Source organism: Falco cherrug, chromosome 13 (assembly GCF_023634085.1).
Source record: "Falco cherrug isolate bFalChe1 chromosome 13, bFalChe1.pri, whole genome shotgun sequence".
Taxonomy (NCBI): domain Eukaryota; kingdom Metazoa; phylum Chordata; class Aves; order Falconiformes; family Falconidae; genus Falco; species Falco cherrug.
The window spans coordinates 13656554-13682223 of NC_073709.1; the positions used below are offsets into that span (position 1 = coordinate 13656554).

The 25670-nt window shown below is 35.4% G+C and overlaps 1 protein-coding gene across 1 annotated transcript in view; it reads left to right on the top strand.

Moving 5' to 3' along the window:
* The window catches only part of TTC27 (tetratricopeptide repeat domain 27), a 126738-nt gene that overhangs the window by 10969 nt on the left and 90099 nt on the right, over nt 1-25670 (top strand). Inside the window, exons 4-8 of the mRNA XM_055725910.1 lie at nt 5769-5909; nt 8667-8769; nt 13158-13322; nt 17264-17400; nt 21724-21836. Coding sequence (XP_055581885.1) covers nt 5769-5909; nt 8667-8769; nt 13158-13322; nt 17264-17400; nt 21724-21836 — 659 coding nt within the window. The remainder of the gene's footprint in view (nt 1-5768; nt 5910-8666; nt 8770-13157; nt 13323-17263; nt 17401-21723; nt 21837-25670) is intronic.

Consider the following 25670-nt stretch of genomic DNA (forward strand, 5'->3'; position numbering starts at 1 on the left):
TCCAGAAACTAAATAGGCAAGAGATTATAAAGGAAAACAGACTTGAGCATACTTGATTTCTAACGAGTACTGCATCAGACTTCGATATTGCTGCAAGGTGTAGCTATTTTTGCATTCAGGCAGAAGTTTACCTTTATTTATATTACTGCCAGCTATATTATCATCTTCTGAAAGGGTAGTGGTTTGATGTTTTTTTTTTTCCCAAAAGCACTAAATGTTTATGTGCTAAAACAGAACATTGTGGCCTTTTCTTTATTAAATGTCTTAATTCAAAAGCTTTTGTATGTTTTGAATTAGCTTTGTGTACTTCCTTTTCTTTTCAAGGATTCTTAGTATATCAACACTCTGTAAAAATGAACGTTTTGATAAACTGGCAGTTTTAAGCTTGCATTAATCCAGCTTTCCTCTCCTGCACATTCAGAAAAAGTGGGTTAAAAATATAGCACTGACTTTCTCCATCTGTAGTAATCTTCCATATTCTGTCATCAAGACTAATACAGACCCTTTTTAAATAGACCTCCCATTTTTCAGATTTTCAGACTAAAATGATCTTTTCCCATGTCAAGGTTAAAAAATTATGTATTTATGTTTCTTTTAGCTTGATCTAAGTAATGTCACTAACATTCAGCCTTAAAAGGTCTCATTTATTTCAGGAATAATTTCAAAACTATTGTTATTATTTTCAGAACACTTTATTGGATTAGTCTTAAATTTATGTCTTCAGCCTATATAACTGCTGCCATTTCTATCCTTTGAAAGTTTCACCTCTGGGTCAGTGACGTAGTTTCATTTCTGCTCCCAGATAACTTCCGAATGCATCATCAATTTCCTATGAGTGCATTAAGACTGCATGAGACTATAATTAATTTCAGTAAAGAACAAATACAATAGCCTCTTTTAGATGAGTTGCTGGTAGGGGCCTCTTGGATGTCTTCCATGAACAATATTCATGAGTATGTATGTGTTATTTCCCATCCCCCAAATTGATTCCAGCCTTCTCTGTAAATTACAGTTAAGTTCATGTACTCTTTTAAGATTTCTTCTTATGTCCTGCAGAACTGGCTTGTGCTTTTCTCTTTTGAGTCCATGCATAAAGCAGTTCAGTAATTTCTAAACAGAAAACCAGCTAGTGTTTTAGTTATTAGGTGTCTTTCAGTTTTCTAGAATAACTTTGAGACTTTACTGCACCAGTTAATAGTCTGACTGATGCTACCTTGAGTTTTTTTAATAAGTGGATTGTTTTAAAGGAAGTTAAAAAGAACTGAATTTCAGTTAAAATGGATTAGCAGTTCTGAGTTTAAACTTGCTGGGATTAGACTAAAACATTTTTTAATGAGCTAAGTGCTTACAATAAGTGGAATATAGTAATGGGCTCTTTGTGTGTTAAAGAACTGTTGCTCTCTCTTTGCCTGTAAGAGAAAAAAAGGTACAGAACTGTTGAATTTAGAGCGTTTTCATTCTGCCTTAAGTTTCAGAGTTTCTGTGTATTCACTTGCATAATTAAGTTCACTATTTTCAGTAGATGACATGGACAGAACTGTAGCAGGACTAATGAAGACCAGTGATGACTGTAAGAAAGTTGTGAGGACAAGGTGCTTGAATTGTTATTGTCTGATTTTGTATTCACAAGTAGCAAATATTTAGTAACAGTGAGAAGCTCCATCTGGAAGAAGATGCCAATATGTGAATTGACAATACATGTTAATAACTGGTAGGTATCCTCCAAAAACATACATCAGCAGTTCCTGCTGGCCTTTTTGTAACTTCCAGGTTGATTCCAAATGATTTTTGTAATGCATTTTAATAGTTCTTTTTCAATACTTGTTTTACTGCTTCTTTTATGGATTATTTGATTCTTTTGCTGGAAGAGACAGAAATATTAACACGCTTCTATTGATATTAATATCCATGTTCATAATTCATATGAAAAACACCAATGTACTATATAGTACCACTGTCTCAAATCCAGTATGATTCCTGAGCTTTGTTAATTCAATCTGTTGGGGATTCTTTTTTCCAGACCCAGATGCTTGGCTTCCATTAACATATACTAGCCAGAAAAAAGAAAGAGTTGAATTTTAGGTGAATTTTAGGCTGAGTAGTACGCTGCTTGAATGCCAGTGGCTAGCCAAATACAGGCTTTAAAGATTTTGCAATTTTTTTCCTCTTGTGGGGAAGTAAGAATGGATGATAAAGGCTGAATGTGGAGACTCTGTCTTGTAAGCAGGGATAATATGCTAAAGTAGCCTACAGTCTTGCCCTACATTCCCTTGCTATGAATATAGAAAAGAAGGGAGATTCTTAGTGCAGCCACTTGGAAGATATTCCCTTAAAAATGGAGCAAAGTCATGCTCATAGGGAATATGAGCAAGAGCGTTCATAACTACGTACTTCTACATATAGCACTCTCAGGGAAGACTTGCTTACACTAGCTCACAGTTATGAACTTCAGTCTGCAACTCAGCTCTGAATGGGTTACCTGTTGCTGGTTTGGATCATGAAACTAGAGACAGCCTCCACTGTAGTCTTACCACCTTTGTAGAAAGTTAGAGAGAAAACCAGTTACAAACAAAACCATTTTTACTCCTGGCTAAAGTTTACAGTAAGGAGTGAATTCTGTTCCAAAGTACCAGATCTTTGGCTGGTAACCTTGGTACAGCCTCCATTGTTGTGGAAGATAAATCACCTTAGTTTAACCAAATGATGAATTGTGTAGTAGTTTTTGTACTGTTTTAAATCCAAGAAGCCCAGTACATAAGGCATAGTAGCCACATACAAATTCCTTATTTGATAGTTTGTTTCTTTACCCCCCACTTCCACTTTTTAATTAAGTTTTCCCAAGGCTTTAGTCTGGCTTTTTCTACTTTTCTGTATGTCTGCACTTACCTTTTTAGATTTAGGGATAGGATCCCCAAGACTGAGAAAGAGCTGATGAAATATTAGGAAGGGCCAGTTCATGGCAGTTCCATATGCATAAGTAAAAGCATACCAAATGCTCACTTGGCCTGTAGTCACTATCATTAGAAAGAAAACATGATGAAGCCCCTAAACTAAAGTTCTCATACTCTCTATTCTCAGAGCTATTGAATGTGAATGGCAGAAGCTTTCTTCCAATTATCATGATTACTCAAGTGGTAACAGTTGTGCTGGGAAATACTTTTGAAATACTGTGAAAACTGAAATAGCCAAGAGGAATGTCCAGCTTGCTGTTGATTTAGGGCTTTAGTAGTTGTTACTTAACAGTAGCCATTAAGTTACTGTTTGGATGTTAGTACATAACCGGCTGTGTTTCAGAGATGTGTTTAGAGTGAATTGAGCTTCATGTGTCTTATTTAGTCCAGAGGTGGTTGACTGGAACCACCTGCAGGTCCAACAGTAACTGGATGATTACCTCAGAGATTTCTCAGCATATGTTCAAAGTAATTATCTAGTAAATATTTCTGTGTGCTAAGAAAATTATTCCCAAATAAAATAATTACACATTTTGTTGGCAAGTCTGGTGAATAATGGAAAGACTGAACAATCTAACCTAGGTTTACTAGGTCAGGAACGTTGTGTTAGCAGTTCTTGGGTTGTGCTTATTTTGAGATTTGTGAAATTTTTGAGCTGTATGAGATTTGATGCTTTGAATATTTAAGTGTTTAAGTACAAGAAGATAAACTCTTTTTACTCTTAGCCATTGTTTTAGGGATTTTTGTGGACTTGATTCCTTCTTTTTCGGCCCTTGAAGCTGTATAAGCTTAAATGTCTACCTTTTATATCTAGCTGTTCTCTCATCTTAAAGACTACCTTTGGGCAGTAAATTCTGTTGTTAGAATTCTGAACTGATGCAGTCTTAGAGCAGAAGCTAGAAGAATGAATACTGGTTTAGGTTTTCTCAGCTAAAATAAAAGGAGTCTGCTTTCTTGTATGAGATTTGCTTCATGGAGAGGAACATGGATTTGTTAAAATAGAAGATAGCAGTTCTTTGGCTCTGAGGCTTGTTGGCTTATTGTGAAGGCTGTGAAATGTCATCATCTCTCCTTTCTCCCTCCCTCGTTACTTTCTTTGTAATGTTGCATTAGCCAGACTGACCTCTCTAGTCTTCCTCTGACTTGAAATGTGAATTTGAGATTAAGTGGTTGCTACAGCGCTTAAGCAAGTGTAGGCTACTATAGCATAGCATGGCTGTTTTAGAAAGTTATTCTCTGAGAAAGCTTATAGCTTTTTTTGCTTTCCAACTGAGTATTTTAAGTGCAGTCTACTTTGTAGAAAGAATCAAAAAGGAGCAGACAAGAAAAAAGTTTGTTAGACTTAAAATTATATTGTATCCTGTTACATGTGTGTGTAGGTTTTAAAAATTAATCTTTAACAGTACTGAATGGTGACTTTCCCTCTCAAAATCAGAATAGAGGTGTTGATAAGGCTGTTGCTTTCTGAATCACTAGAGGTGGAAGAGATCTAGTATACTTCCACTTGGCAGTTTCCTTCCTTTATTCTCAAGTGCTTTGTCAGACTATTGTAAGCTTTTTTTTCCATGGTGAGATTGAAATGACTGCAGTGATGTCGTGCAATAATTCCACTTGGAGTCAATAAAGTTCGAAGTTATTGTCTACAGAGTAAAAGTATTTTTGGTGTTAATGCAAAATAAATAACCAACAAACCTAAGCAAATCATGAATAAAAGGACTGAAGATTACTTTGTTATTATAAAGTGAACTAGGGGAGTAATGTGACTTAACACATTTTGTCTTCAATGTAACCTGTTGGTAAAGGCATTGAAAAGACTTTCAAATAACTTAGGAATTACATTATTCATTTAGTTTAAAAACCTGAAATGTGATTCAGATAACCTCTATCCTGATTGTGTAGCCTGAATAAGAATCTCTCAGGCAAGTGACTTCAATGAAAGCTGTCATTTAACCTTTTTGTCTTCTCTTTCCCTTCCATTCCCTTTCCTTGCCCCTTTCACACCAAATGAAAACAAAAGCCCTGCTTTTTTTAGTTTGCAAAGGAAACCTGCCATATGAGAACCAGGAGTAAACTGATGAACTGACATCTCCCTGAGCCTGAAGATAAAGTGCCTGAATGCTTTCATTGCACTAAAAGGGAGAGAAGAATAGGTGACTGTCATCTGACAGTCACCATTGAGAGACAGATTCCCTGGAGAGCTACCTCAAGCCCATTGAGTAAAAGAATTACTGTAGACAACATCATACAAAAAGCATCCAAAGCAGGGAGAGGTTTTTATTTATTTGACAAAAGGAAGAATAGCTCTAATATTGCTACCCTGATGCCATTCTGACAGGAAACTCCCTCTGGGGACAGAAGAAGATAGCATATATTGACATCGCTGGAGGAATATTTAGTGTATTTGAGTGCTGTAGGATTAATTTAATTAACAAGTTATTTTATTTGTGTGATTAAAATTTGAATGGCATAGATTTACCAGAAGCTCTTCTCCTTAGATCATGGGAAGGATTATATTACTGGAATGTGTTTGGGGATAGTGTTGACTGGACGTATGCATTTCAGGTGTGAGGAAATCAGAGCCTTTCAGATCATGTTGATGTGGTGTATCAGGACAGCAAGAAACAAGGCAGAATTCACCATGACTTTGATAAAAGGTTGAGACTCTACGAGACTGTGATTTACTTTGTTTTAATGTTTTGAGCAGACTCTTTCCTTAAATACATGAATAGTTATTTTTCCTAGTTCTATATTACATTATTTGTTTATAAACTTAGTTATGTTTCCTGAAACTTGTCATTTCTTTCATTCTTCTTTCAGCCAAAAATGCTGCATGCAGCTGTTCTGAAGACACTGGTTCTAGATGGTGAATCAGTCTATACTTTGACTTCTCATCCTATTTTGCTGCTTATAGCCAGGATAATCCTTGTGAATTCAAGACACAAACTTGCATCTCTTCAGGTAAGAAACATGTGACTAATGATTATGACTGCCAGCTACTCGTTAATTGGTTCTTTCATTCTTTTCTACATACCTCATTGAATCAGTGTAACTTCCATTTCTTTTTCTGTAGCTCTGAGTTTTTTCCCCGCTAAGAAACAGTTCAGACAAAGTGATTACAATTAAACATAAGTATCTTTTTCTTAAGCATAAGGTCTTTTCTCACTTCTTCCCCAAAAGAGAAGAAAGATGCCTTCATTACCTGGAAAAAATAAAAAAATTAATAGGAAGCAACTTTTTTAAAAGACTCATATTTTGTGACAATATTTGGGGGGCGGAGGGGAGGAATACCCTATAATGCAGCATACATATATTATGTCCTTTTTAAGAGGCTTTGAGATACTGTTAACCATTACTGTATGAATTCTGAGCCATGAGTTCTAGATGTTAAGGAAGTCCTCTCTTACATTTGTCATTGTCTTCTACTTCTTCTGCAAGCATCCATGTGGAGGCTACCTTAATTCTCTGTTATGCTTGTACATTAAAAATAAGAAGATACGATGAACCTCTTCTTGAGAGCGTTTTTGTCTCTACCTCCTTTGTAGTTTAGCATCAGGCTGGTTGGTAGCAGGACTCTCTGGAACTGGGGGACTTTTCACAGCAGCAACTTCTCTTTATTGCATTCCATTCGAACAGAATTTGGCTGGAGATCAAAATGCCACATGGTTCCTCTTTATGCTTGGCTGACAACATCCATTCCCAGCTGGGTCTTTGTATAAGTGATGAATTAAACTATGTGGGAGATATTGGCTGTACTGCGTTTCTGGAAGCCAAGCTCTTCCATCATTTTCCCTGTTATTCACAGATGAGTGCTGTTGAATTTCAGCAATTGGGTCAGTCAGGGAGGCAGAAAATGTACCTGGTATAAAGAATTCCCTTGCTGCCTCCCTTCAGACTGACATAATGGGGGGCTGCCTTCTGCCTAGTGGAGGTTCAACTACTTGTGGCTACGTCAAGTTTGGATAGGAGTTCAAAGGCAACAACTGATAAAAACTACTTTCATCAACAGGTCAGTGTAGCAATTAAAGCTTGTCATTCTTTCTCGTCTCAGCTTGATTCAAGAGAAGTCTTTTAATACTTCTGCTTCTTTAAGTTCAGTGCAAATAAATTTTAAACAGGATAAAATAATTCAAAAGGTATTATCTAAAGGATTCATAAAGCCCTGCTTTATTAAAAAATGCTATTGTACATGGAAGATTAAATGCTTAAAAATCATCCAAAAATTCTTAACTTGGCTCCCAAAAATCTAATATTGCCAATAAAATATTGTAGAAAGCTCAACTGGCTTACCTGAAACTATATAAATATGTTCTCTCTGATTCTAACATTTCTTAGTGGGAAGCATCAGGCCTCAGGAAGCTGTGTCATTAAGTTGGATACTCAGTTGTGTGGGAAAATGAGTACTTGATTGTATAAATCTGAAGTAATTTGAAACTTACTTAAATTGCTTTAGGTTTCTAATAAGTGATGAAATATTGGGATTTGACCTTTTCTAAAAATCTGTTTGTGTGCTTTTACTCTGTTCAACTTGATATCAAAAGTAATCTTTCATTGCTTTTTGAAATAGATGCTATTATTCTTTTTGATGGTTCCTTTCTAGGGACATCACAGTCAACTACATGTGATTGGTTTAGATGTTTATGCTTGAATACTGTACAGCCCTTAGGTTGGTCTGATATAAGCATACCTGTATAAAATGTTCAGAAGATGGGTACCTCTCAGAAGCATTTAAACATCTGTTTCATAGAAAATCATCAGCATGCTAACAGCAGCAGAATAACTAGAAATCATTACAGCCTGTGTAGAGTTGTGCCATATGTTCACAGATTATAATCTGCAGTATAATTTTGAAAATATAATATTATATTATCAGTTAGCATTGCCATGCATTTCCACCTGGTGCAGCTAGAGAGGGATAAGATATGCTGGGAAACTTGTTTTGTGTACCCAGCTTTCTAAAATCGGGTATTTCCTGAGCTGTGATTCAGCTCTGCTATAGAATGATTAATTAGTTCAGTAAGGTATTAGCCCTTCAGAAATTCCACATACAAACATTAATACTTTCAGTCATAATTGTAAGGTGCTCTCATGAGCAGTTCTGGTCCTTTTCTACCTTTCTCAGTCACCTTTCTACCCCCACCCGAAGAAATAAGATAAGATTAAACAGAACAGGAAAAATTGCATAGAAAGACATAATTTGATGACCAGAAATACTGAATAGTGAGGAGTGAGATTGTGGCTGTCTACTAAAATCATGAATGTGATGCGAAAGAAGATAAGTAAGAAGCAGGGGGTTTTCTGCTGCCTTTTTTTTTCTTTCTCTCCCTTTCTGTTATAGGAATTAGGAGATATGAAATCAAAGTAGTAAGTGGCTGCTCCAAAATAAGCACACACAAGTATTTAGCTTAGTTTCTGTTCACAGAGTTTCTTACCATAGTGTTGTCCTAAAGACTTGCAGGATTCAAAGAGCAGCTAGAGACATTAACAGAAAAAGCCCATCAGACTTAGAGCACTGTAGAGCTGCTCAACTATGTTCATCTTTAAGCTAGGTTAGTGCTCACTCTTTAGAACAGCTATTTTGGATGGGGTTGTATTTTTTTTTAGAAATCGGAATCAAATAGTTTACAAAATCTGTGTTTTAAGGCCCCTTACATTTTTTCCTGTTTTAGAAAGGATCTATACTTGTTATTAACTTGAAATATCCCTGTTTTCTTTCAGACATTATCTTGGTGGACTCTAAGATGTGTGAATATTCACCAGCAGTTGTTAGAGGAGAGATCACCCGAGCTATTTACTCTTGCCCAGACCTGTATAGAACAAGGTACATTTCTAATTACTTGGTTTATTGACCTACAGCATGAGTTGTAAGGTATGGAGGAGGGGAACTTGTAGGCACAACTCTCACAAAGTGATGCTTATCAGATGCTTATGTAACTAGAGAGTAGAGAGGGAACAGAATTCACTTAAATTGACATGCACTTGTACGGCACGTGCTATTTTTGGCCTTCAAGATGAAAATGGGAATATGTGATTGTAGACAAAGGTTTTCTTCCCCTGTGCTTAGAACTGTTAACTTATCACAAGTTCACTTGAATCCATTCTGTAGGTTTTATTCCTTCTTTAAAGAGCTCATTTGTTTTGAAAAAGGGAATGCCCTTGTTCTTCTGTATCTTCAGATAAACTTTTTTCCTTTTTTCTCTATTGCCACCTAAGTTTTGAGATTTGTTACCTCTGTGCATTATACATAGGGAAAATAGACAACATTAAAACTAAATTATGTAATATATATATTGATGTTTACAAAAGCATAAGGTAGAAAGTTAAAATGTAATTATATTGCTTGGGTTTTTTTTCTAAGACGAATAAACTCTTTATATAGACTGTTAATGTCATTTGCTACAGCAACTGGTATAGCAGGGAAAAGGAGGCAAGCTCTTATGTACATTTGCCCCTCTGCAATTAATTAGCTAAAGATTCTTCATTTAATTTCACAAACCTGAAATTTTCAGCCAATTACATCTAAGGAATTTTCTGTTGCATCTAGAGATGAACTGTCATATGTGTTTTGTTTTGATATATTTGATTGCCGCCTTTGGCAATCTTAAATGCCAAAGTTTCAAGTCTCTCCCCTCCTACTACACCTTAATGGAGCTTTTTTGATCTGAACCATATGGAGGTTCAGGCCATGCAAATTTTATGTAAAATATGAAGTGGATTTTGCTCCTTCAAGAACTTCCAAACGGGCAACAAAAATGATAGTACAGTAATGGAACTGAGCAGAGGATTTTATTTGGTCTCTGCAGTGAAGAAGAAACTGACAGTGCTCTTACTGGATGCTAAAAGGACTGGAATGGAAGGATTTTGTTGCAATTCATGTAAACTATTTTTGGTTGGTTTGGGTTTTTTATACTCTATTAGAGAGTTTTGAACTAAATTCTAGAGTTATCTTGCACAGGTATGGGAATCTTAAGGTTAAAGTTTACTTATTCTTTAGTCTGTAACTTTAAAATTTCTAGTTCTTGGAAAGTTGGAAGTGTTGCTGATTTGACTCACATGCTAGAAAGTAATTGACAGGCGTAATTTAAGCACATCACGATAAATTTGTTGGCGTGTTAATTTATAGGCTAAGGACTGGGGAATGGGGGTTGGACTTCAAAAGGTGCAAAGAATGAAATCTAAGTTGCATTTTTCATTTCCAAATGAAATTACAGGAAATTGAGTTTTACTTCAAAAATGGGTGTTGTCGGTGTAGTGCGTTAGTCTTACAAGTTTAGCCTGTTTATATGCTTGTATTTAAAATAAAAATTCCTTAAAATGGGAATTCCAAGATCTGTTGTAAAAGCTAATCTCACACCTACTTCTCATAGTCTTTTTAGAAATAGTTGCATAGAGGTGGTTAACTGATCCAGAGAGGGTTATTTTCTTTAGTTTGATGGTTAGGGGTAAGCTTTCTGAGACAAAACTGTTGTTGCTTATTTTTATTTGTTGCTTATTTTGAATATTTGTGTTAGGTTTTACAGTACTTCTAGAATGGTGTATTTTCTAAATATTTACCTAAAATGTCTATACATTTTATATTATGAAATGAGTGCTGGTGTGCTTTATTCAGGTAAGAAAGGTTAAGGAGATGTTTATAATATTTTTTGAAAAAAGCTTAGAAACTGTAAATAGTCTTCTGCTCATTTCTAGGTAATTTTTTGTTGTTGTTCTGAATGTGTGTTCCATAGATGCCCAGCATCAAAGATATTTAGATGCCAGTGGTTTTGCAGCTCTGAGTCTTGCAATTCTTGTTTGACAGAATAGTTTTATTATGTTAACTCCAGAGAATGGGGAGCACATCAAAACACTTTTGGGTTCTGCTAAGTAGATAAATTCTCTAATAGAGAAATTTGTAGCACATTTATGTGACTATTTCTTCTTGGAAATACCTAAAAACTTGGAACAAAACTGAAAGTAATATAAAATTAATTAAAACTGACTAGATGGTACTGCGTAGAGATACAGTAGTTTGTGCAGCCCTCATCTGTGTAGAGGATGCTGCTGCATATGCACAGATACTAAGTTGTTAGTTTTCAGTGAACTGTTTTGAGACTCTTGGATATGGTTTTAGGAGAAGATGATGTAAAGTATGTTTGAACTTAGTGAGGTTTTCCAGGCAGTTTTTGCTGCATCTGTTTATTTACTTTCTAATTAAAGCCATCTGGTATTTCAAACAAGTACCTTCATATTCCATAAAAGAAGTATTTAATAAACCTTTAAGAAGTCTTTGATTAGGGCTTGAAAAACCCACTTGCTTGTTCTGAATCAACTTGACTAGAAAACTTTGTCTTAATTACTAGAGAAAAAAGACCTTAAAATTCAAGAGAAATTATGTTTTCTGTTTAAAATACATTGTTCTCAAGTGTAAGGTCAACATAATCACCTGAATAGAAGACAGCTGCAGTGATTCCCTGCTGGTCTGAAGCAGCAGTTGGTATAAAACCAACAGGGCTCACTGCGGTTTTCCATCCACTTGGCTCTGTGCCAAACATGGTATGGGGTGCCAGAGGGCTGTCTTAAGTTTGGGTCATCAGTGCTTCTGTGCCACTACAACAATACTAGCAATGATGTGAAGCTGTCTACAAAGGTTCACTTACCAAGTTTTGGGATTAGCACTGTACATGATCTCTAGATAGGCAGTGGTAAGACTGCTTCTCAATGTATCTCTTTAGTTTGTTAAAGCAGTGTATATATACAGTTTTAGCACAAGTAATTTTGTATTCAGATCACTGAAACTTACTAGCTGTGGAAAATCAAGTGGTAATGTAAGATTATAGACTATAAACTGGTTTTTTATTATTTGAAATTGAATCAAAATCATTCTGTTCTAAAGCTGCATTTTTGTGTGGTTTCCACAGGTGTACCTGCACATTCTCTATCCTACTTTAGCTGCAAGCCATCGGGGCAATATTTTTAAATTACTAATTTCTTTCATTAAACAAAATCTCTAAATTCAGACTTCGAAAAAAGTGAAGTTACTAGGCAGGATTTATCCATGCAGATTCTTATTTGCTGAACTAAAAAAGCTGTGTAAAAATATGTTCAGATGTCACAGCTTTCTATATTAATCGAAAGATTTTGAGAATTAACAAATGGGGGGGGGAAGCCTAGGAGGTTTAAACAATAAAATCTGTTCAGGCTAGAGTTGACTGCCAATCTCTAAATTAAAAAGTCAGATAAAAAAGTTAAAATAAATCCTTGATAATACTAGTTTTTCATATAGTAAGATTTTTTTACTAGTCTTAATAAACACATTTGAAAAACTAAGCATCCATTAAGCAACACAGCATCTATGTTAACCTTGGGTACCAGTCTTTTTATGTGCTATGATGATGTGAGCTTTTAAAGAACTCTATTATGTAATATTTTCTTGCCAACTAAATAAAGCCTGAAGCAAAAAAACCCACTTCCATTTAGGAATAATTCACATTGTTTTCAACCTAATGATCTGTATTTTACTATACAATAATATTCTTTTGTCATTTACTGTATGTTGATAGATAGAATTTAAATATATAAGCATTACAAATGCTTTCATGCTGGATGAAAAAAAAAAAAAGCCAGATCTTCTTTCCTAAGGATTTCAGATTTATTTACCAAGGTATTTTCTCCTGTTTGGATGGAGAGCATGATTTTAGCACTGAGCAAATCAGTAAATATAAAAAACCCCAAGCAACACCCACCCACCTACACCCTGGTCCAAACAAAAAGCAACCAAACAAAAACCCCCTCGAGAGTTCTAAGTTCCCATTTAGAGCTCAGTCTGCTGGTGACACTTTCTCATTGGAAGCCTGCTACTTAAGGGGAGGGTATTTCTTCAATATTCCTGTATTCTGAGTTCCTATGTTCTTTAGCAGGTCCAAGACAATTAGAGTTGTTTAATTCCTGCAAAGGTAATATATCCCGACTCAACTTTGCTGTAAAATATAAGTGAATACTAAACTTATTCTAGTAGTAATCCCTAGATATAAAAGTTGAAAAATACTTTAAATAGTGTTTATCTTTGGTACACTGACTGTAGATTATTTTTTTTCAAATGTGTGGAGGTATAAAGAGCAACAGGTCTGCTTTAAGCATTACAGATTTTCTCTCCTGGTATTTTAAATGTATTTTTAAAATATCATACACCTGGACTGTATCCTGATAGCTTTTCTTTTTCTTAATTTGCAGTGGCAGAAGCAGAAACTTTGTTCACAGGTGGTGAAAGCTGGCACTTAGCAGTTCAGTTCCATCTTGAGTGTGCCTATACATTTTTGTATTATTACGAGTATAAAAAAGCTAAACAATGTTTCAATACGGCTAAAGACATAACAAAACTTCAGATTAATCTTACAGGTAAGTTTTGCTTGTACAGTCCATGAGGATGGTTGGTTGGACCAAACTAACGGCTTGTTGGGGTGTTTTACATATCCAAGTAAAAAAGAACTGTATTTTGAAAAATCTTGACTTTTAGTGGGTAGGACTTATATGTCTTCTAAGAAGTAACATTGCTTGGAAGTATGCCATCTAGTTACAATATCATCCCAAATATGGGTGTCTAAGCAGATGTGGTATTACAATCCTTCTTTCTTGTGTTTCATACCAAATTCTAGGTCTAGTTGTCTCTGTTATGGGAATCCTGAAACTAGTTGGGGTCATGATGAATAATTTTGTTTGTTTGTTTGGAGACCCTTATAAATAAGTCTGCCTGATAATTTGTTGCAGCCTTTCACCTTTTATGCCACTTGCCTAGATATACTCCATGTAAATAGCGTTTAAAAGTCACTTCCAGGACTGTTGTTATCACAGGAAGTAAGTAGAAAAGTCAAATTTCTGATGAAGAGAAATATAAAGGACTCAATCACTATGGAGACTTTATAAGTACCCTTTCAGAAGCTTTGGAGTCAGGCAGATCAGATTGCTGCACTTGCAAATTCATTTAAAATTACATGTATAGATGTGGGACCGTTTGGTCAAGCCGGTCCTGCTAGGTAATCAAAATGATATAAAATGCACACCTTTCCTGTGTGAGAACTTTTGATTGTGCCTAAGTAGAAATGCCAAAACCTTGATACAGTTATTTCCATACACTTAATAGTGGAGGGCACTATGGAACTGAAACTTGCAATCTCTTTACCGACACCACTGCATGTCATTAGCTGTTCCTTTATATTGAGATTGGAGCTGCAGCTACCCCTGCTTATATCCCAAATCAGTTTAATATTTTAATTTAAAACAACAAACAAAAAACCTGAAAACACACATGAAAAGTAATCCAGCAACTTTTCTGGAACTCCTTGCTCATTTTTTCAAAGCTTTTAAAGGTTTACTTTAAAAATGTATTTTTTGCATAGCTATGAATTTATTATATTAAATGGCATCTGTTTAAAATGTCGGAGTTAATTTCCGTATATTTGTTTGAAGAAATTCCATGCATTTCAATTGATACTACCCTCTTTTCCTATGTGCAACATGTACTGTATGTATGACACATTTTATGTGTGGCATGTACTGCAAACTTGATGTTATAAGGTAGTTTTGTTTAAAATTAACCTAATTTTTTCTTGGTTTTTTTTTATTAAAAACATCAGTGCCTGTGATGATGCTCAAGCTATAAAAAATTAGTTAACTAAGAACAAGTAATATCAAAGTGGCAGGTAGCTATTCACTGATACTCCTCAACTTACAGCTGCATGTTGGATATTTTTTCCCCCCTTTAAAGGAGATCTTTAGATTTTGGATGAGCAATTTCCTTAAGTCTAACTTAGGAAAAAACCTCTTGTTTGGAGGGGAGAAAAAAAGGTTTGGATGCAGTGGAATTATTTGTATTTCTGATTATTTTACCAAGAGGTTATGCTAGTCCCAGAGAGATTGTGGTGATAGTCTCTTGGAAAAGTGTTGTGAAACTCCTAAAAGTTCTGTGGTTTATCTCCATAGATCTATTAGAATAGTTATGAAGGATGTCTAACCTAAAGGCAAACAAACTGAACTGAATATGTGGGAATTGTTGGTATTCTAGACAAATTCATCTGACGTGCATGTTTGTACTAAACAGAAGGAATGTTACATCATCAAAAAAGACTTTGCTTTAATGTAAAAATTCAACTTCTAGGAAAGACCTTTTTAAGGCTTTTGGAAGGAATTTCCTTTTTAGGAAAGGATTTTAAGAGGGTTTTATTCTGTAATGATTGTAATCCTTACGAGCTGAACATTTAATTATAGCATGGAAATGTATGCTGTTTTTAAAGACAGAATTTAGAACCAATGTTTGTCAAAGTTATTTTAGAAATGTGTTAATAAATCATACTTGGTTTTGCTTTTTTAAGTCCCATTAAGCCAGGTCTGTGCTGTATTCATCATTTATTAAAAAGCATCCTTATGTCCCTCATGATGACTCACAAGCATCAATAACTCCACAAAAAAGAGAAGGCTATGGTCCTTCTTGCATATAAATTTACTAAAATGAAGGATTGTAATCCAAAATAAATTTAAGTTCAACAGATCTGGAGGATTAATAATACTGAACTCTGAGATCTGTATGTTATCTGCTTGCTTTCATGCCCAGTAATGCACCCTTGGGAACTTTTAATGTGGAACAGAAAGTAAAGTCTCTGTACAGATTCCTCTTTTGTGAGGATATATGGTGGTGTAAACCAAGCAAATTTTCCCCCCAGCTTAATCACATTTGATTTTTATTTTTCAAATGAAAATTACCATGTTTTGTCCCTGTAACAGCAATAATTTCTTTGCTTAAAAAAATACGGTGGGGGGTGTGTGCATCTCAGAACGTAAACAAATCACAGTTTCTGGGTAGTAGCAAGTAAATTTATTGGTAACCAGCATAACTCTGCAAGTGCTTTATTCAAATGTTTAAGCAGTAAGACATAATAGGAGGCAAATTACAGCAGCATGATTTTCAAGCATTATTAAAAATGAGAATTGAGTGCTACTGCATAAAATTAATATGAATGAGTACCCAATATTTCTCGCTTTCTGTGTCTCTTCTCTTCTCTGCAGTGTGCCTTGTGATATTTTTAGAACCTTTTTCTTTTCTTCATGAAGTCTTAACATAGGGCTTTCCTATTAAAAGGGGTAATTGGCAGAAAAGGAGAAATCAGTTTAATTTCTGGCTTCCCTACTGCTCTCTTTCCACATCCAGGAAGAAAAAGGGGTGACTGCTACTTCAGTGTGTGTGCCAGGTGATTCTTACCGACAATGGCCTCATCTTCTGGCCTTCAATACATGAGCAGTCGATCATCTTTACCTCAAAGATTTTATGTGCTGCAGAATATTCAAAATTATAATGAAATTAAGACCTTGGTCTTAATTGGCTCTGCAAAAGCAACAGTGGGTCGGCATTCAGTCCTCCATTTCTGTTATTTAACTTTCACAGTTCACATTATGTGAGCATTGTATCATAGTCATAATAAGCAAACAAACCTCCAGATTTTACAGAGTAACTTTTAGATCCATTTTGGCTCTGGTTAGAATTTTGTTATTTCAAGTTACTGTCCTGAAGTAATTCTATGATTTCTTTGACTGCAGCTTGCAAACAGGTTGCTAACGGAGGAAGAACAAACATGGTTTGGTTTTTTTTGAATTTAGTATAAATGGCAATTGCCACCCTAAAAAAACTGGTAAAAGTTGACTGAGGGTCCAATAAAGAACTGAAGAAACAACACTGAGAGGAATTTCACATTGTGCATTCTGAATATTGATTAATTTAGTAGACAGCCTTCATTAGCTTGCTGTTTCACTCCCTCCCGTGTTAATTTTACAGTATCTTATATGTTGTATTATAGTAACGTCACGTCTGTGATCCTTCTTTGTAGACCTAAGCCTTCAAATGAAGATTTGAATACTTAAAATGATGGCCTGTAAGATATTATGGCGTTTTCATTTGCCTAAGGGTCTCAGTGTTGTCATTAACTTTTAGCAGGCAAATTGAACAATTGATTGTGGTTTATTGCTGAGGAATAAGTAGGGAATGCATGAAACTTGATCACTGAGTTTTCAAGAGACAATATGGTGGGCCACAGGGAATTTACCTAAAAGTGGCTTTGCAAGAGCCATCTAGCTGTTTGTATGTTTGTAATACATATTTCTTTGTATGTCATAGCTACCAGTGAAAATGCATGTAGTTCACTGCAAAGAGATCAAGCAGAGTTAAACCACTGCTAAAGTTTATAGGTTAATTCTCATTGTGTTTCTCTTTATTTTGCTTTTTTGTGAGCATCTTTTAGTATGTTACTGGGTTTTGGTGTTCATAATACAAACTTACCTCTAATTTTCTGTAGGCGCTTTGGGGAAGAGAACACGATTTCAGGAAAAATACGTTGCACAGCTTATTTTGGATGTCCAAAGAACAGATGGGTTTCTCCTTCCTCACAGTGAGCTAAGTCCAGCTCCAACACCTCTGGAAAACTTAACAATGGTATGTATTTGAGAAGAATTACAATAATTTCTTGAAGTGAAAACATTCTGAAGCTTTTCTTGGGTGTTTGCAAAAGGGCAAAGTGTGTGGTACCTAAGATAAACTGGATTTTTGAAAGTTTTTAGAAAAGACGAGAGACAGTTCTTTGCCTAGTATTGAAGGACATGGGATAAAATGACATATGCCTGTCTGCAAGGCAGATGTGGCTACTCAGCTGAAAACAGGTGAGAAACAGATTTTCAAAATAGTCTGCAAGGCATCACATAAGTGTACAAATTCCGAAGGATTGACAGCCATGTTTAGTAACGGTGTGAAGACAGGAAATCAGTCTTGGTATTCCTACTGGCATGAATTATGTGATTTGGCCCTACTGATCTTAAGGATGTGCATGATGTCTTCAATTATAAATTGCTCAACAACCACTGAACTGTTTTGGGATGGCATTTTTTCTTCATAAGGCGAAGCTCTGGTCAGGATTTAAAGTTATCTCTGGCTTCTTTGGCAAGTTCAAATAAATTGAAGCATTATGGTCCAAGATTTGTTCTTCAGGTTAGAAAGCCTTTACAAAAAAAGTTATGTCTTGGTAGACTTCCCGATCAAGCAGAGATTTTAAGCAAAAAAATTGAGAATACACAAATATCTTAGGAGAATATCCTAGATTTTTTTTGTAGTCCGTTAGTATGTCCTTAGTGTTGTATTTGATTTGATGAAAACAGATTGACTGCATATATGTCACAACTTGTGCTTAGGATAGAACTATGTATAGCAACCCCTTTAAAGACAGTGAGAGCTCAAGGGAGGCCACTTAGTGTCAGTTACAGACTTCAAGTGAAACTTACCTGGAACTAAATGATAGGATGCGTTGTTCTTGGGAAGTCACTAACTGGGATATTGTATGACTGTGTTTTCCAGTTATTCACAGCTTTCTGAAGAGTTTGCCTTTGGAGTCTATATCTCATCAGAACTTCAGTTTGGAATAAAATAATGACATCATTTCAATAAAAATGGCAACACTGTTTCAGGTTGTAGGTATAACCTGGAATTAAATATATTATCCTTGCTAATAAAATGTTATATTCGTATGTCCTTGTAGTGAACAAACCCAAAGCTGCTGAAGTAAGTTTAGCAGAGAGTTTGAGAAAGAAAATAGGGTATTTGGAACCATTAAAAATTAGTCATGCTTGTGAAATCCACACTTTCCTACTTAAATTTTATTGAATGTATCTTGAAAGTAATGCTACAGAAAGTAAGCACATCTGCTCTCTCTGAAAAGTAAAAATGTGATGCTAGAAAGGACTTGAGAGGTTTTGGCTACAGGGAGGGAGTTGAATTTTGTGCAAGTCTGAGTGACTGTGTCATGTAATTCTGTCATACATTACTCAGGCTGCCTGTTAAGGAAAGTTAGGTTTTCTGTTCCCACAGTCTACCTTTAAAAAAAAAAAATCAAAATATCAAACCCTTTTATTTCTGCATTTTGTGTGTGTGAGAAATTATAGTAAATAGTATTAGTAGAACTATGTGCTGCTTTGAGGAAAACCTGAGATATTTCAAGTTCAGACATTTTATTAGGTTGTGTGTGAGTATTCTGTCACGGGTATTAGATCAGGCTTGACTAAGTAGACTCTCCATGTGTGTGCTGAATTACCAATTAAAGATTTGGGGTTTTTTCCCCTTTTTCTAGCATGTCTTTATTGATAATGTAGTATCAAAATACACCTTATTCATGTGGTCTGTCAGTATTAACTTTTAACAGTGAAACCTAGTGTTTCTTTTGCCAATCTGGTCTCAAATTTGTTATCTTTGAGTGTATCCTGAAGTTCTTATAGCTAAAGTTGGAGTTAATGCTGTTCCCCATTTGCCAAAAGCTTCTGACAGCATTGTTGCATCTCTGTCCAAGTTTAGGGTGGATGCTTGATGTGTACTTTTAGAAGACTATTCATGGCAAATGTATAGAAGCTTAGTCTTGAAAGGTGCTGAGAATCACTACCAAATTAACATATGCATACAGAAAGCCAAAAGGTCCGTGATCATGTTGCAAAATTATTATAGGGAATTTTTCTTCTCCTCTCCAGTGTTCTTATTTTACATCTGCCATTTGCAGATAAATGAAAATACTCATTTATCTAAAGATAGGAATTATACAGGGTGAGTGGAAAATTTCCTAAGAGAATTATATACTCTGCCAGTATGTATAAAGGTCAAGTTGAGACTGGCCACACCTAATTTTCATCTCCTGTTTTAGAGTGTTTGCTTCTATGGTCTTAAAGTTCTCCCCCTATTATTGTTCAGTAAGATGACTGAACAAGTTATTTTGCAATTAAGTAGTCAGTAATTTAATTCAATTAAAAATATAACAAATATAGCAATGAGACCTATTGTTTGACTGATAGCTGGGCTGATTTCAGGTCAAGTGCTTCCTGCTTCCCGCGGTACTGAGCAACTGTTAGATGGCACTGGAAAGAAGACTGTTTGCATTTCAAAATAAATATTTGAGGTTGTAAATTCAGAGCTTTGCTCACAGGTCAGTTTCTGTGAAAGAAAAACCTCAGGCTTGAGGTGATGCATAAGGACTCTTGATATGAAGCAGTATGTTGAAATAGTGTGATTAGTTTTAAAAAATTCAGAGCTGTTTTTATGTTTTGGGGGAATGAGTAATTTCTTTGTAAATCTAGGAATGGAAGTCATGCGTTAAAACTCTAGCATACAGTTGCAGTACAGTTCAGTTGATCAATATTCATAATGAGGTTAAAGCAATTAGTACTGTTTATGTAGGCTAGATTTTAAAGGTTACGTAGACCAGAAGCTGGAAATTTTTAATGAATTGCCTTGTAACATAAATTATGATTTAATTTGTATCTAATGAAGTGATATCATTATACTAGTATAGTGCTCTGTTCTAAAATGATTTCTGTCTGGAAGTGGTGGATAATCCTTACGTATGCTAATGTAGTAAGAGAAGAAAATGATGGTATTAAATATGCCTTTAAGAGTGGCAATGTCTTCATTATTGCCTTAAAATAAACATATTTTATTCATATTCTATGTCAAATCACAGCTTACACTTATATAGTGATAAAACAGTGGTGATGAATGCAGATAACCCACTTCGAAGCATTCCTGTTTACTTTTTCTTCTGTGAATCCTCATTTTGACCTCACCAATCGAAGAGATTCATCAGAAACAGCTACTACTAGGACATGAAGGGAAATTAATAGGAAGTTTGAAAAACTTAATAAAATCCATTTTCTGTTTTTAATAGGTTATAAAAACTACTACTGCTAACTGAAAAATAGTAGTACGCTAATTGGTTTAATGACTGGGGCTTTTTTGTTCTGATTTTGGGGTTTTTTTTCAAGGGAGGGAGAAATATTATTACAGCTACCTCCTTCTTGCTTGCAGCCAAAGGAATCTTTTGTTGTTTCCAAACACACAAATATTTATATTTGTGCACAGCAATTTACACTTTTCAGCCACAGATCATATTACTTTGTTCTTTAAGTTAAATGACTGACAATAAACTTCAGGTAGCATACTTGTTTGTAACAGTTAAACTGAATACTCATTAAACAATTTGTTCCAGAGGAAATTTGATGAAAAGTCAGAAGTACTTGTCCAGAAGCAAACCTTTTCAGTATACCCTTTCTTGTTTTTACCAGGACAAAGTATCTGGAGGTGCTGACTCAGTGGCTTGTTTTCAGTTGTGTTTCTTTAATTTGTAAACTCCTTTAAAACAAACAAACAAAGAGAAAAAGGAAAAAAAAAAAAAAGAGGAGGACCACTTCCCTGTGTAGGGAATTCAACTGTATTGGCAGAAGCCATGCTTTACTTAGTGGTACTTTGCTGATACTTTAAAAGAAATCCATACATTCCCAGAAGTCCATGGTTGCTAGTCTGAAAACCTGCCTGTTGGGAAAGCGTTTAACGTTAATCTGTTTCAGCATGTGTGTGCATGTATATGCATGTGTATTTATATAGAGATATATATAAAAGGAGGAAATTTTTTATAATACTACAACCAACAATTTGAAAAGGAAAATCCCCTTCAGCCTTTAAGTAGAAAATCAGTATTCAGGTAACCTTAAAATTGCTCTGAATGCTGTTCCTCCTGCATGATAACCAGTATCCTCATAGCAAAAGTCATTTGGATGGTGCTGTCTTCTACTGGCTTGGCCAGTTACTCTATTGTAATCATGGTAAATTACTTTCCATTGTGTCATTTTCTGATCTTAATATTACCCTTTTTCAAACAAGTCTATATTTTTATTTTGAAGGCATAATTTTTCTGCAAATGTTTATTTTAAAATATTTTTTCTCCTCCAACAGAATTATGATTTAAATGATGATACAGTGCTTAATGAGATAAAATTAGCAGATGCTGATCAGTACCAGGTACCTGATTTGTGTGCAGAAGAGCTTGCTGTAATCCTTGGAATATGGTAAGTTAGTTCATAGTTACTTAAAAACAAAAATACAGCATGAACCATTGTGATAATGAAATCCTGAAGTGGTGAATTGATGGGACTTTTTTTTCCCTTCCTTACATAATCTGGCTAAAATGCTGGAAGACTTGCATTATACATGGGTAGAATTTTGAGTTATCTCAGGGTGAACATTCAGAATTTCAGCAATGTTTCATTAATTGCTATATTGTTCTTTGTGCCTCAGATTAATCGAGTTTCAAATGTCAGGTGGCATTAGATACCATATGGTAATGACACTTGGATAAATTTTGAAAACATATTTCAAAGTCTGCAATTGTCAGCTTCCTATGAGGGTTAACCTTGCCTTTCAAGCAAAAAGCTGCCCTGCTGTTCAGTGCAATGGGAATACTCCATTGCTGGTTACAAGCTATAGTACAAAGTCTGTGTGGGTTTGCGCCTAAATTTTTTTTCCCGGCTTTCAGAAATTGTATGCTACATGGGTTTTGGAAATGGCACAGAAGAACAAAAAGCAGCTTGAGATTGGAGGATCATAAGCTGGCTGCTAATGAATATCCTCATTTTGTAATAGAGAAATACTTTTTTTTTTTTCTATGATGTAGTGGTCATTTAGCTGATGACAGTTATCACACAAGTTTTTGAGTGTGTTTTCTTTGTAAAGTATTAGTACATTGAAGTAAAAATGTTGACTTTGATGCAGTATTCATCATTAATATCTCAAAGCACTTTTCTGATCTACAAGTTGCAAAATGATGGAATCTGCAGTGCTGCTGAAATACATCGTGCAAGTCAGAAGAAGGCTAGGAGCTGAACAATGAGTGAATCCTAGTTCCCACATTTTAGACCGCTGTTTCCTCTGGGAGGGCACATGGATGTTGTAAGATCTATCTTTGTGATAGGGTGACAGCAATAATGGGCCAGTTATTAGGCCCACTAGTCAAAATTTTAAGTTATTTTTCCCTTTCTTGTCCCATAAGGTGGAGTGAAGAGTGTTTCCTTTCATATAGCCTTTTCTCAGAATGCAGCTTTTTGAAGGGCCAGATATTTGCTTGGCTATATAGTTGAAGTCAAATGTGAAGTTGCGTATCAGTGGTTTCAGCTATGCCCTTTAACCATTCAGCCCATCCACTGTAATCAGGAATTCATGAGTGCAATACGTACTGTGGCTTCGTATTTCCTTTATAACCCAGGTCTTAACCTTACTTTCTTTTCTAGGCCACATCTAGATCTAGTTTGAGGACAAAGGAGTGAAGAGTGGGTTGACATAATATTCTTGGCCCAGTCACTTCCAGTCTTTCACACTGACTCAAGTCAAGGCAAAGCCTTCCCCTTCTTGAGAAGCATTTTCATGTGCACTTCATTTTTTTTAACACAGTATTGTTTTATATTCAGATTATATCATCCCTCCTGCTTCCACCCTTCTGAAGGAAATTCTAATTTTTCTGTTGGTCTTTCTCTCTCTTTTTTTTATTTTTTTTAATGAAAGGGTAGAATTTGAATTTTACATTGGCTGGCTGCATAGTAGGTTTCTTGACCGCAGTATGTCACTTTGAAACCACCACTGTCAGGCTCTGAATAGTGGCTAGAAACCATCTTGACTGCCAGCTCTGTGTGTACATTATATTCCTAGTGCTATGTGATTTTGGCAGGACTGAAGGCAAGAAGCTCATGTTAAAAACTAAGAACAACCAACAAAAAATTGAAAATCAGTGTTCCTTCCCCATAGGAATGGTAAATGCCATTCAGTGGGTGGGATAATATTAAGCAGCTGAAACTGTTTCAGTCATAAATGGAGACAAGGCTTGATATCCAGCCATGTTGCAGAAGTGTTAGCAGAACGCCAGCTTTGAGAACTGTACTTCTGAGGGGGTTTAGGGTAGAACCCTCGTGACTGAGTAGAGTTTAGGCCTGGATTGCTGGCCATGCCCTTGGTGTTTATATCAGCTGTTGGCATATCAGTTGGCAGGGAAGCATATACATGTTAAAGCATTTAGCATTGGCTTTTAAACAAAACATAGTTCTCAGAACTTAGCTATGGCAGATTCCTTGCTTTTCTTTAATGCTAGAGGACTTCAGTTCTGTAAAGCAAATACCTCATTTTGTAATAGATAAGTTGGCTTTAGAATTCCTTTAAGTTTCCAAAGCAGTTCTAACTAGACTTTGTTTTAGGTCAAGTCCCACCTTAATGGTATCTGTTGTTGACTACCATTGTCAGCAGTGGATGTTTTTTCTAATGCAAATAAACTTCTAGAGACCAACCTGGTTTATTGAAGAAAGGCAGCCTGCAGATAGAGAGAGTAAATGTGAGCAATTTTTTTTCACATTTCACTGTGCTTGCTAGTATTGTTTTACAGCAAATGTCACAGAAATGCCCCTTAATTCAACTGAGATTTTTGTAGCTAAATAATGTTAACATCAACAGCATGCAGAAATGTTTCTGGATAGCAAAACAAACTGAAAATTGTTACAACTTCTGGAAAACACTTAAATTACAATCATATAGGATCCTAAGGAATTACCTGAATGCACATAATATTTTCTGCTGTGAAGCAATTTTCATTTCAACTAGGTTACAATGATCAAATGGCTAAAGAAAGTACTATTACAGTATCAGTACAAACATTTTCATCTCCTCCTCCCCCATAACATTTTAAGAGGATATAAAATATTTCTTGAAGTGTTGAAATATCTCATACCAGCTGTCTTTACAAAAATCCAAGCAATATCTCATGCTATATGCTTAAGCCAGCTTGTAAATAACATGCATGAGCCTGAATCAATTAGTTGTGGGGCTTTTTTAAACCTCTCTCTGTTACACTGATGTAAGCAAAGAACAAGTTATTTTTCAGTAATCCATTTATATAAAGAAAGTAGCAATGTAAACAGTACCCAGCCAGTTTTCTGTGGCATCTGTAATTTGAGGCAGTTTCCTTGAAAGTATTAGGCTATTCTGTTTCTTCTCTGCAAATTCTTTTTCTTCCAAATACTGAACAGTCTGCGGAACTAAATCTAAAAGAAAACATTCACCTGTTATGATAATTAAACTGTAACTAAAACAGAGTAGAGGGGGGGAAACCCACCCCAGTCCGCCTTACTTTACACAAAGGTTTCCTTTATTATTGTATCCAGATTTTGTAGGATCTGTGTAAGAAGTGTCTAGAGGTGTCTTCAGATCATCTTGCTGCAGGAGTAATGCCAGCCTAAAGGAAATATTAAAAGAAACTCCTAGGAGTGTAGAAATATTAACTGGCTAGGATTTTTTTGATGTTTTATATGACAATAACTAGTCAAGGTGGTGTAAAATTTATTTTATAGTCAAGCCTTAAGACTGTGGTGAAAACTTTGCATAGAGCCTTGAACCAAGCTTTCAGAGGCTGATAGAAAAAGATCCTAAAGTTCCAATTTAAAAAAAATAATAATATATTTTTTCAAAAAAAACCCAACACCAAGAGCAGGTCAATGTGTGATTTCAATGATGTGTTAATATAGTACAGATGCCAGAATGCTGAGAAACTGAGAGGGGAGTGTTTCCCTTGTCACTTAAAAATAGCCCGAATTAGATCACTGTTGAATAGACAACAGCAGCTGTGTGTCAGCAGATTGGGAAGAAAATCCCTTCTCATCACTTGATTCACGATTTTTTAACAACAGAAAACTAGAAAAAAAAACCCAGGGGAAAATAGAAATTAGATATAGCTATAGAAAGTTCTAAGAAAGCAAAGAGAAATGTCCAGTGGCTGGTTATTTCTTAATGTTTTGCTGTCCCATCAATCAAATTGGGTCAAAATAGTGTGTTATACTGGAGGTACCTCAGCTCAGTCAAAAACTATA